At 35.9% G+C, this 17,162-nt stretch overlaps 1 protein-coding gene and 1 long non-coding RNA gene across 4 annotated transcripts in view; one reads left to right on the top strand and one right to left on the bottom strand.

Annotated features, from left to right (window-relative positions):
* Window positions 1–16,194, top strand: part of LOC148164619 (uncharacterized) — a 51,393-nt gene extending 35,199 nt beyond the window's left edge. For 2 of the 3 annotated variants that reach the window (XR_015768122.1, XR_015768123.1), the window contains exons 4-5: window positions 14,249–14,347; window positions 16,012–16,194. This is a non-coding gene — a long non-coding RNA (uncharacterized LOC148164619). The remainder of the gene's footprint in view (window positions 1–14,248; window positions 14,348–16,011) is intronic. The other variant, XR_015768124.1, reaches the window with a different exon arrangement.
* The window catches only part of TMEM67 (transmembrane protein 67), a 49,380-nt gene that overhangs the window by 20,209 nt on the left and 12,009 nt on the right, over window positions 1–17,162 (bottom strand). The window contains exons 5-15 of the mRNA XM_028110645.2: window positions 16,249–16,318; window positions 16,078–16,152; window positions 10,371–10,433; window positions 9,106–9,260; window positions 8,888–8,996; window positions 8,026–8,112; window positions 7,739–7,804; window positions 5,498–5,654; window positions 4,801–4,924; window positions 3,400–3,505; window positions 880–936 (exon numbers count right to left, since the gene is read on the bottom strand). Coding sequence (XP_027966446.1) covers window positions 880–936; window positions 3,400–3,505; window positions 4,801–4,924; window positions 5,498–5,654; window positions 7,739–7,804; window positions 8,026–8,112; window positions 8,888–8,996; window positions 9,106–9,260; window positions 10,371–10,433; window positions 16,078–16,152; window positions 16,249–16,318 — 1,069 coding nt within the window. The remainder of the gene's footprint in view (window positions 1–879; window positions 937–3,399; window positions 3,506–4,800; window positions 4,925–5,497; window positions 5,655–7,738; window positions 7,805–8,025; window positions 8,113–8,887; window positions 8,997–9,105; window positions 9,261–10,370; window positions 10,434–16,077; window positions 16,153–16,248; window positions 16,319–17,162) is intronic.

Below are 17,162 nucleotides of genomic sequence, written 5' to 3' on the forward strand. Positions count from 1 at the left end.
ATTATAATCACGAGAATAAAATAAATATATCCAGGAGTCCATACTGATTTAAAGAAATAATTGAATAAATAAATCTATGTGGGCAAAGGGACAACTCCTTATAGAATTCCATTTAACAAATATAGAAGAAATGACGGAAATAGAAAAATCATTATGAGGCAGATGTTACAATAATACTTTTTATAGACAAGAATCATCACTGGATGCTAAAATTAGAGACCAAAAGGATAATGAGAAGCAGAATATTTGCATCCTCTCAAAGTATCTCCCCACAAGATACTTAATTACAAATGGAAAAATACAGTGGGGAACTCCACGGACACCACCTTAGACATATGATCCGAGTTAATATCATTAGTATTAAGACATCCTGACACCATGTGCCTTCTGATATGATGCACAGAGAAGGGCACAACATCATATCGATGGTATCTGTGTCAAAACTACATGAACTTGATTTCATTATGGGAAAACATCAGATAAACCCAACTGAAGGCCAAAATAATTGACCGGCACTCTTCAAAAGTGTAGGATGGGGTTCTGAAAGAAAGAGAAAGACTGAGGAACCGTCACAGATTAAAGGAGACTAAGGAGACGTGACCACTGAAAGCAATATGTGACCCTGGGTTGGGTCCTAAAACAGAAAAAGGATAGTGAAAGAACTTGGGAAATTCAGAGTATGTAGATCAGTTAATAGGATTACATCAGTATTATTTTCCTTATTGTGAACATTGCACTATGGTTATGTAAGATGTTAACATAAAGGGAGGCTGGGTGAAGGATACATGGCAGAACTATTTTGACAATTCCCTTGTATATCTAAACATTTTTTAATTAAGAAACATACTGTAAATATTTTAACAAGTTAAATAAACTTACATCTGTCTGAACTTGTGCTTCTCCTTGATTCATTTCATATTTGACTGAGAAAGAAACCTGGTATTTAAAAGAAAGCAAATTAGCCATACTAAAATTATATAACACAAAGCTACTTTTACTATAAAGATGTATTTGCATATAAATGCCATATTTTTAATTTATTAATATTACTAGAGTTGACCCTTACTTATACATAAATGGAAATACTTTGAGGAATTATTCATGATGCTTTGAATATCCCTTTTGAACATACATAGAAGAAAGAGGGGTTCATTAGGAACTCATTTAGGTTCATTAACAGCAGTCAAGCTAATATTTCATTTTCTGATAGGTTTTTATAACTGAGGAATGTGACTAATCTTGCGTATCAAGAATTTAGCAACTGGCTCAACAATCACACCTTAAGAAGGCAGAGTATTCAAAGGGCTGAGCAAGAATCTTAGGGATAGCACTATATTAAGAGACGAGAAAGAACCAGTAAAGGATAGAGAAACAGGACTGTGAGAGGTAGGAGAGGCTAGATACCAAAGTCTTACCAAGCTCACAGAACAGAAGTTCAAGAAGAAGGCTCAAAATATGATGTCAAATGTTGTATGAATGTCAAGTCATAAAGAAATAAAGCTAATGTTTATGGAATTCATTGCTGACCTTCAAGAAAGAGGTTTTCAAAGAAGAAAAATGACTAGAGCCAGACTGCAAATGATGAAAGAGTAAACGGTTGGGAAATCAAGGAAAGATACACAATACCAAGTTAAAAAGCTGGCAGAATTAAGGAAAGATGTTATTGGCTGGTTGTTTTACTTTGTTTTTAAGATAGGACAACTTGATGGCTGTTTTAAGCAAAGGAAAGGGACCAGCAGAGGAGCTGGCTGAAAAAGGGATTAGGGATGAAACAGGATACTGGAGAAAGTACTGCAAATAAGCACAGGTAGAAGATTAATTTAAGAAAAGAGGAAGGGCCCTTTGTTCTTAAAAATCAGAACAAGAGACAGGAAGGATAATGAAACAGATTCTGAAGTATTAAAGAGGAAATCTGAGGGAATTCATCGGAGGGGAAATCTGAGGGATGGTGTTGATCTGCTCAGAAGATACGAGGGAAAGTTATTCGCTGTTGGTGAGAGAGCAGAGATGTAGGTGAATGCTTAACTGATGTAGAATTGTTACAACAACTGTCATAAAAAATTAAGAAATGATGAAAGAACTGTACATTCTACACTTAGAATGAATCTGAGGTGGATTTCACCAGTATAGTTTCATGATTCTCTCAATTCCTTTTCTATTTTCTAATTTATCAAGACCACCCTTGGAATATTTAAACAACAACAAAAATAGTTAAAGAAAAGACCCAGAAGTGTTTTATCTTAAAATAAATATACTCTTGGTTACCCAGGAAATTTTAAACCAGCCAGTCTTTTGTTACTAAGCCTGTTTCCGGATTTTCCTCTCCTATTACGGTGCATACAAGCTCAGGCAATGGAAACTAATTTTAACATCCAGTTACATCATACAAATGAGGATGTAACATCTTTTAGAGAGAAGTTATCCTAGGTGCCTACCTTTCGCTTCATGAAAGCCTGAATCCAGCAGCAGCTGAGTACAAGCACAAGCACAACAGAGAAGCCCAAAGTACTGGCTAGAGGAACTACAACATTAACATTTAGGAAAGTAAAATAGTGAATTCAAAGCTGTTAGTGAGGTTTGGAGGTAGGGAATGCTTAAACATCTCTCCCATTTCCAGAGAGGGAAGGGAATATCCATTTAATCTCCCTGAGGAAAAAGTACAGAAGGATTACTTCTGGTTTTGATCTCTATCTCTCTGTCATGAACCCCTCCTCAAAGCAGAGAGGCTTTATCTGACTGGTGAGGTTGGGAGAAGGAACTCAGCCTTTTCCAGGCTCATTCCCTTTGGTGTAGTCCCTCTTCAGGGTGTACGAGGTCTCCCCTCCATACAGGACCTCCCAGGCAAGGAGGCCTTTAGTTCTGCACTTAACTTTGAGTAGAAGAAGTAGTAGGATGCTTACGTGGCTACAGGTCCAAACTGTATTCTCTACTTCACTTTAGCATTACTAGTTATAAACTACTGATAATTTGAATCTCTTTCTACTTGTTGAAGTCTATTTCCATCAAGTGAGCAAGCCTGGTGAGAAGAGACCACTCGTGCCTGCTGAAAGTTTGAGTTTCTGGTTTAATTAGCCAAGAAAACAAAATCTCAGTGCAAGCAAGTTGGCCAAAGAGGACAGAAGCAGACACTACATATCTCAGCATACCCCAGGATCTCGAACAGGGATGCCTGACTGCTGCTGATGGTGTCTAGAAAAAAACTTAATTCTTGTTTTTTTACCTGAAGGATCCACAGGAACGCACCTTTATCATTATTAGTAAAAAGTAATTAAGACTTGACTATATTAAGTGCAGTGTTTATTTAAAACTTGAAAAAGGACAAATAGCCTTTGACCATAATGTAAACTGCATCAGTATCACATTAACACATATAGAGGCACTGACTGGCACAGGACTCACCTTCACAGACTGGCTGCTGGGATCTGTGACATCAATGTCACTGTACGCAATGGTAATTAAAGGAGGGTAAATGTTTCCATTTTTTGTGTTGGGTACAAGGTGAATGCTGTTTATGAGAAAATACATTTATAGTTATAAATACATCTAAGTCCTTAAACATACAGTTAACTTACTGTTTTGGTTTTTTTTTTTTTTAATATGGATAGTCTTGGTGATCTCAAAACCAACCAGTGAATAAGGACTTGGGAAGGTCAAACATAAACTAACGGTACCAACATAAGCTATCTTAGTAGTCAAAACTTAATATTAAAATATACCGTCTGAGACAAATGAGAAACCCTTCCTGATCTAGGTCTTATGAAGTTTACAAATGAAATCACTGAAGTACTGTGAACCATCCCTGAGGAATAGTCAAGGGTGAAGTGTTAAACAAAGCCTAGAAAAAGGCAGATAACATCCTGATTTTCAAAAGAGAAAGATGAATTCTTAACAAAATAATGTGTGTCATATCTAGTACTATTTATGGCACATAGTGGAGTGTATTTTGCTGAATTCAAGGCATGGGTATAATTTGTAAATCAAAAAGGAAAGTGCCAAACACTAGTGGCTAGCATGTTTTCACCACGATCAAGTCAGACCTGACTAGGTCCAATTTCATTTTTACTAGTGATACATTAGTAAATTGAGGGAATGCTAAAAACAGTACATCTGGACTTCAGCAAGATATATAATAAAGCTTCTGTACTGCTTATACCTCATAAGACTAATATGAAAATCAGAATGAAATAACAATGAAAAAAAGATATATTGAAGTGTTTCAAAATGCCAGACTCATGTAAGATGATGGTGTTTATTTTCGCCACTGTTCAAGGTACACATCAAAAAATATTGGGAGTGGGAAAGTCAATGATGATCTAGAGGGAACAATCTCACACTGAAAACAGAAATAAGAGCTGCATGGCACTACCCAAAGGTAGGGTCATCCTTAAGATTTCCTAAGAAGATGGAGGTGTTGATACTTAATCTGGGCCAACCTAGACCACTAAGGAGGTGAAAACACACAGGAGGCCTACCCACTGCAAACATTGGGTGGGCTCTTTCTAACATTCCCATTTCAGCCCACTGCTATTCAATTTCCCTCCACCTCTCAACCCATTCTAAATCAGCAGGGCCAGAGTGTGAATTCTGACAAAACTCCTCAGGTCCTTCTGATATAATTCTTCCCTTGGAGCTCCTCCCTGCTACTGGTGTATACCAATCTACACAGATATCTAAAAAAACCTTACGCATTGTTCCAATTCAGTTGTCCTTATTGTTTTCCTCAGATAATTACTAGTAAACACTTTCATTATAACATTTCCCCGTACACTCCAAGCTTAATTTAGTACAACAGATGTTCACCTCAGTGATATCTGGGTAGCAATTCGAATTAATCTTGGTTGACTTCCTAAGTCATTTTCTCGTCCACTTAGTGCATCCACTAAGAAAATGCGCCGAGTCAGAAGCCACTTGCTTGAGCTACTGTCTTTTATCATAAAAAGGAAGAAAAAAAGATAGCATTAAAAAAATACCTTCAAATTGTTCAAGATGGCTCTTGAGAATTTTACTGAATAAATTTAAAACACAAAATTAGTACATTCTGTTTCAGATAAGATGGCTGCACAGCTATCGCGGTTAGAAATTCCTGGTAAGAGCTTTCCCTACCTCACTTGAATATCTTTGATTGTTTGGAAGATATTTTCCCTGCAAATTACCTAATAAGAAAAATTTTCTGATACGAGAACAACATAAATAAATTTATCCGAAAAGCAGCTTGAGAAAGCTTGAAGAAGCACAGCCCCAATTTACAGTTCTACTAATTTTTCTCAGCTTACACTTAAGCGATAATATTAATTTCTTAACAATAAGCCTGACACGTTTGGTAAAAATGTCTAAATATACCATTAATCTTATTGTTTTACTTTTTGGCAGACTACATAAAACCATATCATAAGAGAAAATCCATGCCCTTTTTTATAACCCATGGCTTACTAAATTATCATGTTGGTTGACTTATTTATTGGCTTTTAGCTCGAGAAAGAGTGTACAGATGTCTTACCTTGGTTCACAAATATTTTATTGTATTGAAGATTTAGGTTTAACACAGGCACAGCCCAAATATATTGGTGTTGATTTTCATCAGTATATTCAAGGTACACATCATAAAATATAGGAGAGGGAAAGTCAGTTAAGATCTTAGAGAGAGGAATCTCACACTGGAAAAATAAAAAAATAAAAGCACTGAAAATTAGAAAGCATATTTAGTATCTTTTAAAGTATTTTTTAATTTTGTAAAATAAAATATCTTTAAACTATCTTGTTTATATACATTTCCATGTACCTTCCAAAACATGAATACTATAAACATGATTCTTTTTAAGGGCCGTAAAAACTAAGAGTAAAGAACTGCCTGGTTCTTGTCCTACAACACAGCTGGAGAGGGTATGCCTTCATTCTTAACGTTAAGTGTACATCAGTGACAAAGTTTAAAAACTACTGTCCTATGGGATGAGGTCTTAAATTCTTCTGATATACAATGATGTCTATGATTTGGCTTCCCTTAAGAGAGTCAGGCTTATCTCCCACTGCTCTCTACCAGTCTATGGTACATTCATACTTGCAGTTCCTAAATACACTATGCTATTCTGTCTCTTTGACATCGCAAACGTTCCTGCCTGACATTCTCTTCCCCACTGTGTTTCCCTGGTAAACTCATATTCGTTCTATAAGCCCAAATGTCACTCATTCCAAGAAGCCTTTTAGTACTTCTCCAGGAATTGCTGATGACTCCTCCTTTGTATCAGTATGGCACCTTGTAGACACAACATTCCACATTCTTTGCAATTCTTTGTCTATATAGCTGTTTTCTCTATTAGGCTGTGAACTACTTCAGAGGCAGCCAGGTTCAATGGAAAAACCAGGAATTTTAAGCCTAATAGAACACTGGTTCCACAATTTACCTGATGCAAGACCTTAAGTTCATTACCTAATCTCACTAAGCACCATTTCCTCATCTATGAAGCACAGATAATGATATGTTTCTCACAGTTATTTCACAGATCAAATGAGATAACAAGGATAAAATGCTGAGCATCCAGCAGCAGGCATTTAACCAGGGTTGGTTCTGTCTCATGGTAAACACATAATAACATTTCTTTTTTCTTTTTTAAATAACATATAAGTCATTTATGATAATAAAAGTGAATTCATATTCATGATAGAGGATTTGGAAAATATAAAAAAATAAATAAATCACTTGTAATCCCATCATCCAGAGATAACCACTGTTAAAAATGTTTATTATCTTCCAATCTGGTTTCCATGATGACATTTTTCATTGCAGTTCTAACAAAACTGAAATCACAGTTTTGTTCTATGGTGTATGTATATGCATTTTATCAAGAAGTATTTTTGTAGACGAGTGAATGTCTTTCAAAAGTTTAATGGCTCATAATATTACTTTGTATGTTCCGTAATTCAGAAATGGGTTTCTAAAGGAAGGAAGGTCAGGGAGGGAAGAAGGGAGAAAAAGTATGGAAGGAGAGAAAAAGAAGCATTTTTACTTGTTAACTGGGGGGGGGGGGGTGGGTAGAGGGAAGAAGAAGTAACATTTTTATTAGTCACTAAAAATAATATTTTCACTTTATTCTAAAATGCTCAGGAATAGGGTGCCTGGGTGGCTCAGTCGGTTAAGCGTCTGCCTTCAGCTCAGGTCATGGTCCCAGGATCCTGGGATCAAGTCCCAAGTTGGGCTCCTTGCTCAGTGGAGAGTTTGTTTCACCCTCTACTCCTTCCCCCTACTTGTGATCTCTCTCTCTCTCACGCGCTCTCTCTCAAATAAATAAAATCTTAAAAAATAAAATGCTCAGAAATAAATATTATTTTTTTAAAACCTATATCCTAGAAGTAAATAAATAAGAATTATGAAAATCTTACATTATATTATAAACTCTATAGATAACAAGGTAAGATTTTTCTGCACCCCAATAATAAAAAATTATATCAGTGAAAACGTTTTGGGGCGCCTGGGTGGCTCAGTCGTTAAGCGTCTGCCTTCGGCTCAGGTCATGATCCCAGGGTTCTGGGATTGAGCCCCACATCGGGCTCCCTGCTCAGCGGGAAGCCTGCTTCTCCCTCTCCCACTCCCCCTGCTTGTGTTCCTGCTCTCACTAACTCCCTCTGTCAAATAAATAAATAAAATCTTTAAAAAAAAAAGTTTTGAAAATTCAAAGATCATTCCAATTATTATCGATGTGAAAAATGAAGCTAAAAAATATAGGCTAGTATAGTTGAAACTTACATTTTGTTGATAGGTTGTTCCAAAAGAATAAGCAGCATTAAGTCTTGTCTCTGTGTCTGGACAGAGCTATAGCAAAAGAATACAACTGATAAATATTTCAGAATAATGTTGCTTTATATAATACTACTTAAAGTAGTTTTAAGAAATTCCCATTTAAAGCACAAGAAAAAAATCAACTGTAGCATGCAAGTGATGCTCTAATCCAGTAAATATTTAATCTTTTCCTCATTTTTGCCTGAGGCAAAAACAAGGCACATTCGTAATTCTTTAGCTAGAAGTATGCTCACCTGTAAAATACCTCCTTCTAAAGTTTGCCACTTGAGAAAATTTCCTCTTACATCATAAGAAGCAGCAACAAACTTCAGTTTTCTATTCTGATTAAATAAAAACAAGAATAAAATAATGTCATGTACTTTAGAAGCAATGTAGTATTCTATAAAGAAACATTCATTGTTGACTGATCCATTCTTTTCCCAAAAATCAAATATTCAACTATCTTTACTTTGAAGCAAAATTAATCTAAGTATCTTTATGATTAAACACACCTAAAATAAATGAACTGTTTTTTTGCATTAAAACTATTATTCCAGAATTGAAAGGCAATGCTAGTGACAGATAACCTCCTTTCAAACCTGTTAAGAATGTGTGTGTGTGTGTGTGTGTGTGTGTGTGTGTGTGTGTGTGTGTGTGTCTATGTGATGTGCAGAAGAGTTGGGGAGTTAGTAGGGGGAGAATAATCTATTTCATCATTCCAGAAGGTCAAAAAGCTGAAGGTAAAAATTTGGATCTGTGAAGTGTTAAGGAAATGGCATAGGGTCCCTATCAGTCTTTGGAAACACTTCTTAAAAATGCAGAGATATGGAAGGACTGAGTCTGTCTGGCATTTGGTGACATAAACTACCTTCCCAGTCCCACGAGTGCTACTTGCCACCACAACCACATAATCCAGAGGTATCCATAGACTCAGGTAAGACTGCTGAATGCTTTATTGTTTGATTCCTATAAGCAGTTGATATTTAAGTTTAGTTGAGTAATCAAATTTTTAAAAACAATCTAAAGAATCAAGAATTATGACTAACAACATTCTTATTACCTTTTAAAATTGTAAACTGAAATACAGTTGTTTTTTGATAATCTAGTGATTTATACCTGGTTTTCCCCTTTAAAACTGAAATTTGTAGGAAGAGGTGTGGTACTGAGTACTTGAGGTCCTAATCCTAGCTGGTCTCCATAGAACAGCCATGGAAGATTCTGTCTCCTGTAAACAATTACAGTTGTTTTAGTAATGGGGTACCAATATTAATATTTGTGACAGTAACTCACTGAATTTGGTTAAAATGACAGTTCATCAATCAGGATATCTTTACCAAAATGAAATAGAATGAACAGTGCGCAGTCCAGCAGTATTTTCAAAGATGAACTGAAACAGTCGGCATGCATCAAAAGTGGTAGAGTCATAAGAATTCATGTTCATCACACACATATTTCCAAGAGCTTGGCAAGATGTTAGATTGGCATACACCTACGAGAGAACAATGGCAAAGAAATGTAACATGGACTTTAATAACTTTAATAACTATATTTGAAAGAAAACTAATTTGTTGAGTTTGCCTCTCAAACTTCTCAGTTTTCCCAATCAGGAAGAGGTAACTCCATTTTTATAGTTACTCAAATCAAACATTGCACTGATCTTCTTTCTTTCCCTTCCCATACCCAACTCCTCAGTAAATCCTGTTGGCTCAATCTTCACCATATATTCAGAAACTGAACCTCTTTCATTTCCATGCTACCACTCTTGGCTATGGGTACACCATCTCTCACTCGGACTGCTGTAATACTCTGCTGACCGGTCTCCCTGCTTCTGCCAAATCTCCTCTCCATGCTACTGATCCTTTCAAAACCTGAAGTTCAATCATATTTTCCTTTGCACAAAATCCTTCTATCTCCCTTGCAGTAAACTCTAGGTCCTTGCCATAGCGACCCCTTTGTCCCCAAATCTCTCTCTCCACTTTCCCTTACTTACTCTGCTCTGGCCGCTCTAGCCTCCTTCCTGTTACTCAAGCATGAACATACCAGAGAACTCCTGTTTTGGAACCTCTGCACTTCCTGTGGTCTCTGCTTAGAACACTCTCTCCCTGGATTATTTACATGGTTTACTCTCAACTTCCTTCAGGGCTTTGTTCAAATATCACCGACAGAGATACCTATCCTGACCACCCTACATGAAATAGTACCCCTTCCACTCTCTATGCTCTTTATCCTGGTTTATTTGTCTTCATAGCACTTAGAACCACCTGCATTTACTTAGAATATAATTCCATGACGGATTTTTTCCTGTGTTTTTCTGAAATATATAACCTGATTTGAGAACAGGGCCTGCCACATAGTAGGTCATTAATAAAATTTACGAAATGACAGTATGAATCACTTTCCCTTAACACTCAATTCCAGCTGAACAAGCTTGAAGACATTCAATTTTGTGTATTTTCTTTCCACTAGAAATGGCTTATTCTTCTTATAGAATATGAATAAGGAGACATATCTACTTAGAAGACTTTTATTATCTGGGGAAAAAATGGTGGCACAAGTCTTCAAAATGAAATAAAATTACTTTTAAAAAATTCAAACTTACCCAACAAGCAGCTGCTGATGACTGCAAATACTTTACAAACCATTCTGAAGTGAAAGACATGCCCTATTCGCAAAAAAGATAAGTTTTAGTTTCAAGTTCAAATGAAGATTCCTTACCTACATTGCTAGGAAAACATTAATATGCATATTTTCCAATGGGAAATGGCTACTATTACTTTCTCAATGTTATCAGAAAATAGTTTAAATGGGAATATAAGAATTAATTCTAACCAAACTCAGTTATTACAAATCAGGACTTTACTGCAAAATCACGTCACTTAGGCAAAAGATATAAGGAAACAAAGTATGTCTCTATAATCGGAAAAAACTATTATGCCCATTTTAGTAATATAAAAAACAAAGAACAAAATGGCAAAAAATAAAAGAAAACCTGGATACTGATTTAGTATTTCATGGTTAACATTTGCTGATTTAGGATTATTATACTGTATTAAATTGGCAAGTCATAAAAGAGAAATATTTATGAATGCTTTCTAAGCAACAGGAAATTGGGGATATAGAGAGTAACATTTAAAATCTCCAAAGTGGTGATTCTCAAACAATGATGAACATCAGAATCACCTGTGAGATTTCCTAAGAACAGAAAATGCCTGGCTGCATTCCAAATCAATCTCCAGGAGGAACCAAGGCATGCATGTGCTCTGAAAGCTGCAGATACAAATCTCTGCTAAGAACCACTGCTTTAGAGCTTACCTGCACATGTTGCTAAAAACTGACACACTGAGAAACACCTTTCAGGGTAATTTACTTACTGGACATGTACAGAGGAGATAAAACCAAATTATATGGAACATGGCACCAGAGCTATCAAAAAAAAAAAACCTAAAATAAAATTATAAGTCACTATTTTCATCTTTTTAAGGAGCAAGAATTCTTACTTTTTAAGAAAAAAACCCACATCTGTGTATAAGATTGAAGATCACATTAAAAAAAACTGAAGTTTTTTAAGTAAAAAAATGGAAAGCAATGACAACAGTGCTTGGAAATTCATGTAAAATAAACCCACAGACATTTCTAGTGGCAGTGTTAAAGCTGCATGATCCTTTCATAAAATAGTATCTACAAGTTTTAAACCAGGAATTTACAAACACTTAGGAAATTTTTCTTAGGGAAATAATCTCCCCAAAAGGAAAAACATATCTATTTGCATAAAATGGTTGACAGCAATATTATTAATAGAACACCTAAATATTCAAAGGCACTACAATTACATAAATTTCAGTGCATTAATGAGAGTGTTAGGTAGCTATTAAAAATTATATTGGTTGAGCCTGTAACATAGTATAGAGAAACCAAGGACGTGCAAAAGGATTGATGGAGACATGTCAAAATAACACAGGAGCTTATTTCAAAATTTGGAACAATTTGAGCTTTGAAAAGAAAAATAATAGTAAACAATTGTAACACACTGAATAAACAAAGATTTCATGAGTTCACAAAAAAGTAAAAACAAAAAAAGCACAGAAAGAAAGGAAATCTTTACAGAAGATTGCTAGCTAATAAATGTAGAGGGAGTAAGAGAACTGTGAAATTATTTTGAAATGACCAATTTAAAACTTGATTCAGGCAAGGTTGGTTCATCAATGGCTACCAAATGGATAAGTAGTCTCAAAGTAAAATCTCAAAACTAACTTATTAATCACAGACCCTTTACAATGAAGAGAAATGGCAAATATCATGGTCACCAGGCAATCAAATTTAGCATCACCAGGAACTGGACCACTTAACACGTGCTCTTTGTTATGATGCAATGGCTGCACACAACACTATATCATATTCTTGCAAAAAAGATGTTTCTCTGAGTCTAATCATGAGAAGACAATCAGAAAAGTCCACATTGTGGGACACTCCACAAGAGAGCTGACCTTGACTCTGCATGTCAATGGCATAAAAGCAAAAACAACAAAAACACCAACAAAAACCACAAAAGCAAAACATAGTAGGGTCTAGATTAAAGAAAACTAAAAGACTAATTGCAGTGTGGGATCCTTAAATGGATCCTTGGACTCTCGCCTCTCCATCTTCCTGCCCCTGCAAAAAGAGGAGGGAGCATAAAGGTCATTACACAAACAAGAGAGGAAATTTGGAAATGAACAGTCTATCAGGTAATTCTATTACATTAATTTTAAATTTCTTTGGTGTGATACCAGGAAAAACCCCCTTGTTCTTAGGAGCTACATAATAAAATATTTAGGAGTGAAGTATCATACATCTACAACTTATTTTCAAGTGGCTCAGAAAAAAAAAGTGTGTGTGTGTGTGTGTGTGTGTGTGTGTGTGCATTTTACATACACATGGAAAGATAAAGCAAATGCAGCAAAACATTAATGGTTGGTTAACCTAGGCGAAATATATATATACAGTCATGGTCTCTATTTTTAACTTTCCTATAATTTTGAAATTTTCTTTTTTTTTTAAGATTTTATTTTTTTATTTGACAGAGAGAGAGAGAGCACAAGCAGGGGGAGCAGCAGGCAGAGGGAGAGGGAGAAGCAGGCTCCCCGCTGAGCAGGGAGCCCAATGCAGGGCTCGATCCCAGGACTCTGGGATCATGACCTGAGCCGAAGGCAGACGCTTAACCGACTGAGCCACTGAGGTGCTCCTAATTTTGAAATTTTCAAAATAAAAGTTGAGGGGATGCCTGGGTGGCTCAGTCATTAAGTGTCTGCCTTCGGCTCAGGTCATGATTCCAGGGTCCTGGGATCGAGCCCCGCAACAGGCTCCCTGCTCGGCGGAAAGCCTGCTTCTCCCTCTCCCACTCCCCTGCTTGTGTTCCTGCTCTTGCTGTCTCTCTCTGTCAAATAAATAAATAAATAAATAAATAAATAAATACATAAATAAATAAATAAAAGTTGAGAAAAACATAAAATCAAGATGCTAGATCACTATTACTATCTTTGGGGAAAGTTAATGGGAAGACACTAACTCATGTATACAGAAATTCTTTACTGATTGGCAAGTATAAATGCCTCTCAAAAAATTATACAAAACTAATTATGTTCCAATTCTGTATTGTTCAAGAAAACATTTGATATGTCATGTTTTCCAATTAGGAAAAGTGTAAATTTTCAAGTTAATACAAGTAGTTTAGTTTAGCTGCCAATTACAGTGTCAACATAAAGTAATAAACATGCATTCTGATTTATCAATCCATCTAGTCTCTTGCGGGTTTAATTTTTTTGAACTGGTCCCTTAGGCCCTGACTGACCTCCAGGTACATTGCTAAAACTGAGTTCTTATACCTGTCAGACAGAGGACTGGGCCAAGATAGTCACACAATCTTAACTACATTTGTTTTCATGTCTCATACAACTACACAGAACCTGTCTCAACACTCGTTATAAAATGACTTAAAATCAAGGTTTCTAAACTTGTCCTTAGGAAAGCATCAGTGTCGAAGACTGGTATGTTTAAATGAAATGCATTAATTGAATCAGATTAAGAACGGAATTGCCTTTCTCTGCCCACCTTTCCTTAACAGAGAAGTCTGCAATGGATCTACTGCACAGTGGTGTGAAGAAGGGAGGATGTGGAGGTGGTATGGAAGGGTTCAAAGACTGTTATATTGAGCAAACGAGTTGAGTGAGGGTGAGACCCAGATTTCTCACTACTGGAGAAGGTACTGAAAATCTGTCAAAGGAAAGGTTAGAAGGAACACTGAGGAACTGCTTTAGAATTGAAAGCATCAGTATGAACTCATTTACTTCAATATATATATATACAAAATAAGGAAATAGTTATAGATATGTATATGTATGTAAGTGTGTGTGTGTGTATATATTCTAGCTATGTCTCCTAAAAGGGTATACTAAGTGTGGTAATCTTGGTTTCTAAATATTATCCTCCACAAATTCTTAGAGAATGGCTGATTCCTGGAATGTACAAGATGAACCTGGAAATCTCCTTGTGCCAGAAAGGAAAGAAATCCTCAACAAATGATGGAGACATATCAAAAAGGTATAGGAGCCATCTTGAAGGGGCTTCAATGGCTAAATCTAGGACAATTTGAACATCAAAACAAATAATGCATCTATTGGATTATAACCAACTGAATAAAATAGGAACCCACTAATCTATACTGACATTAATAAACAAATACATAAATGGGAAGAAGGGGAAATTCTTCCTTACAGTAGAAGGTTAATTAATAAATGTAGAAAGAACGATGTAAACATTTGGCAACCTCATAGTAGTGGTTGATAAAGGCAAGCATCACCAATGGAGACTAAAGCTTATTGTTAATGTTTGGTGAAGACGAAGCATAATCTTGAAAATTCTCCTCACAAAATACTAATCAATTACAAAGGGAAAAATGGCACCCTTATAGCACACATGGTGACTTCATAGCAGGTGATCAAAGTTAACATCACCAGTGTTGGACATATGAATGTTGCATGCTTTCTGTTATGGTACAATGCACTGAGAAAAGCAAGACATCTTTTTTGTGGTTTCCTGCCAAGCATGTCCTGATTATGAGGAAAAATTGGATGCACCCAGTCAAGGGTCATCCTATAGACTGTAAGGCCTATAACCTTCAAAGCTGTTGAGTTCACGAAAGGCATGAAAAGACTAAGGACCTGTTCCAGATCAGAGACTGAAAGAGATGGGAGCTCTATATGACTAATCTGACACCAAAGAGGAAAAAAAAATTTATTGGTACTTTTGGCAGAATTATTTTAAAAAGGAAAAAAGAAGAAAAAATAAAAATAAAGGCCTGCAAGTTTGACAATGATATACAGAAGGTCACTATAACCTGAGACTGGGGAAGAACACTCCAGAAGATATCCATCTTATTGCTAAGGAACTAATTTTGGGGTGATCTCAGAGCTCCATATCTATACCCCTATCTTAGTATTTATTTTGTTGTTTTGCAAACATTTGGTACTTGCCTATCACACCAATAAGACAATACTGGATAAGAGGAATTTTTGCTTTATTCGCCAAGAATAATGGTTGTCCTCCAATTCCTCCTCATCACTCCCACTGATCTAAGGATGATATGAGTAACCAGATCCTAGCCTGTCCACCCCAAGCTCTGTTGGCATACTGGGTATTTTCAATGCTCATTAACCAACTTCTAGTCAGTCATCTAACTCCTACTCCCTTGGACTCATGATCTCTTCAGTTCCAATTCATCCACTTTCTTACCATTTTACATAGCAGACATTGTCAGACCAGCAACTGTTGCAAAGGCTCTAACCCTAGGCCTCCATGCTCTCAACTACAAAATAAGGAACCTGGCCAGATACGAATAACCCTTGTTTCTCCAGTGATTACCATGTACAGGCACTATGAGGTAAGTATTATTACTATGCCCAATGTACAGACAATAAAACTGAAGTTTAAAAATATTAAGTAAGTCCAGGGATATATAATTAATGACTGGCAAATCCAGGGTTCAAGTCAAGAGTCTCTGGTGTTCTTAACACACAACGCTGCTTCTTTATAGGATCTATAAAAGAACTTTTCAGCTTAAACATTCGGAGATCACTGAAAAAGGATGAGCCAAGGTAGAGAAGAGAGTAACTCTACTTATAAATAATAATGCTGAGTTGTTAATGCTTCTCAGATTGATAATTTCTGTTTTAAAATGACTTACACAGAACTGTTTCTCATTTTAGTCCCGGACTAATGAGCAAACGAAGTAATGCAACAAGAATGGAACAAAAAAACTGAAACATACTCACAAGATCTCCATAACGGGCAGATGAAATTACACGTGAAGGAAAATTCCCTGTGCTGCTGAAACATAATCCCCCTGTCTTCATAAATAAAAAAAATAAAAAATAAACAGTTTATGGAAAGGTATGAGCAACTTAATTTTAAAATATATACTTTATTAATTTGATTAGCCTTACTAAAATGTTTGGTGCTGAACATGTACAGGACCTGCTGGTATTGATGAATGTTGGTTCACATTGGATACATCTGTCAACATAACAAAAAAATTTTTAAATGTCAATGAATTATGCTAGACCTAATTTCATCAAACATTTGTCTTCCTAAATGCTGAATTATAATAGATTCATTCAGCTAAGTAATTACTTGTAGTAAAGTAAACAAATTAAAAATATTAACACTGATTTGATTAGTTTTATACCACTCCTTCTATTACAAAGCAAGGTATAAATAAATAAATAAATAAAATTAACCAATAATAGGAGAGCATTCTTTTGAAACTACATGGAGAGTGTAGCATAAATAATATTGAATAGCAGAGATGATTAAGTCACTCAATTAAGAGCCCAAAAAACTCATATAAATTAAACCCAATCTGTTTTCATATGTAGTTATATTAAATCTACTTTCTTTATTTTGTCTGCCACAAAGCAAAAAGGAAACATATGCTGAAAAAGATATGTGTATCTATCCCTTCATCAAACCTACAACAAACACTTATAAAGTCTATTCATTATCCTTATTTATTTTAGGAAAATACATTTTTCATTAATGTATGATATACAGGGAGGAAGAGCATCCACCAGAGTAGTGGGGACACTGAAGGGTTTGTTGTATTCATTACTTGTAAGATAGAACAGGTAGGGGATGGGGCATGGCACAGAACTAGGCTCGAGGCAGTACTGGAAAGGGAGGCTTGGGGACCAGCCGAGTAGTCAATATTTGGACACTACAACCCACATCAGCTTAAGAGAAGTAGTGATCCAATACTCAGTACCCCCAGGAGAAGCTATTCAAGTATTTTCTATTTTAAACTTGGGAACTGAAGAGACAACTGTGCTTAGAGGGAAGTCACCATGTAGCCCTCAAAAAA

Source organism: Eumetopias jubatus, unplaced genomic scaffold (genome assembly GCF_037043125.1).
Source record: "Eumetopias jubatus isolate StellerSeaLion01/CBP00866 unplaced genomic scaffold, mEumJub1_p1.0 scaffold_4, whole genome shotgun sequence".
In the NCBI taxonomy this organism is placed as follows: Eukaryota; Metazoa; Chordata; class Mammalia; order Carnivora; family Otariidae; genus Eumetopias; species Eumetopias jubatus.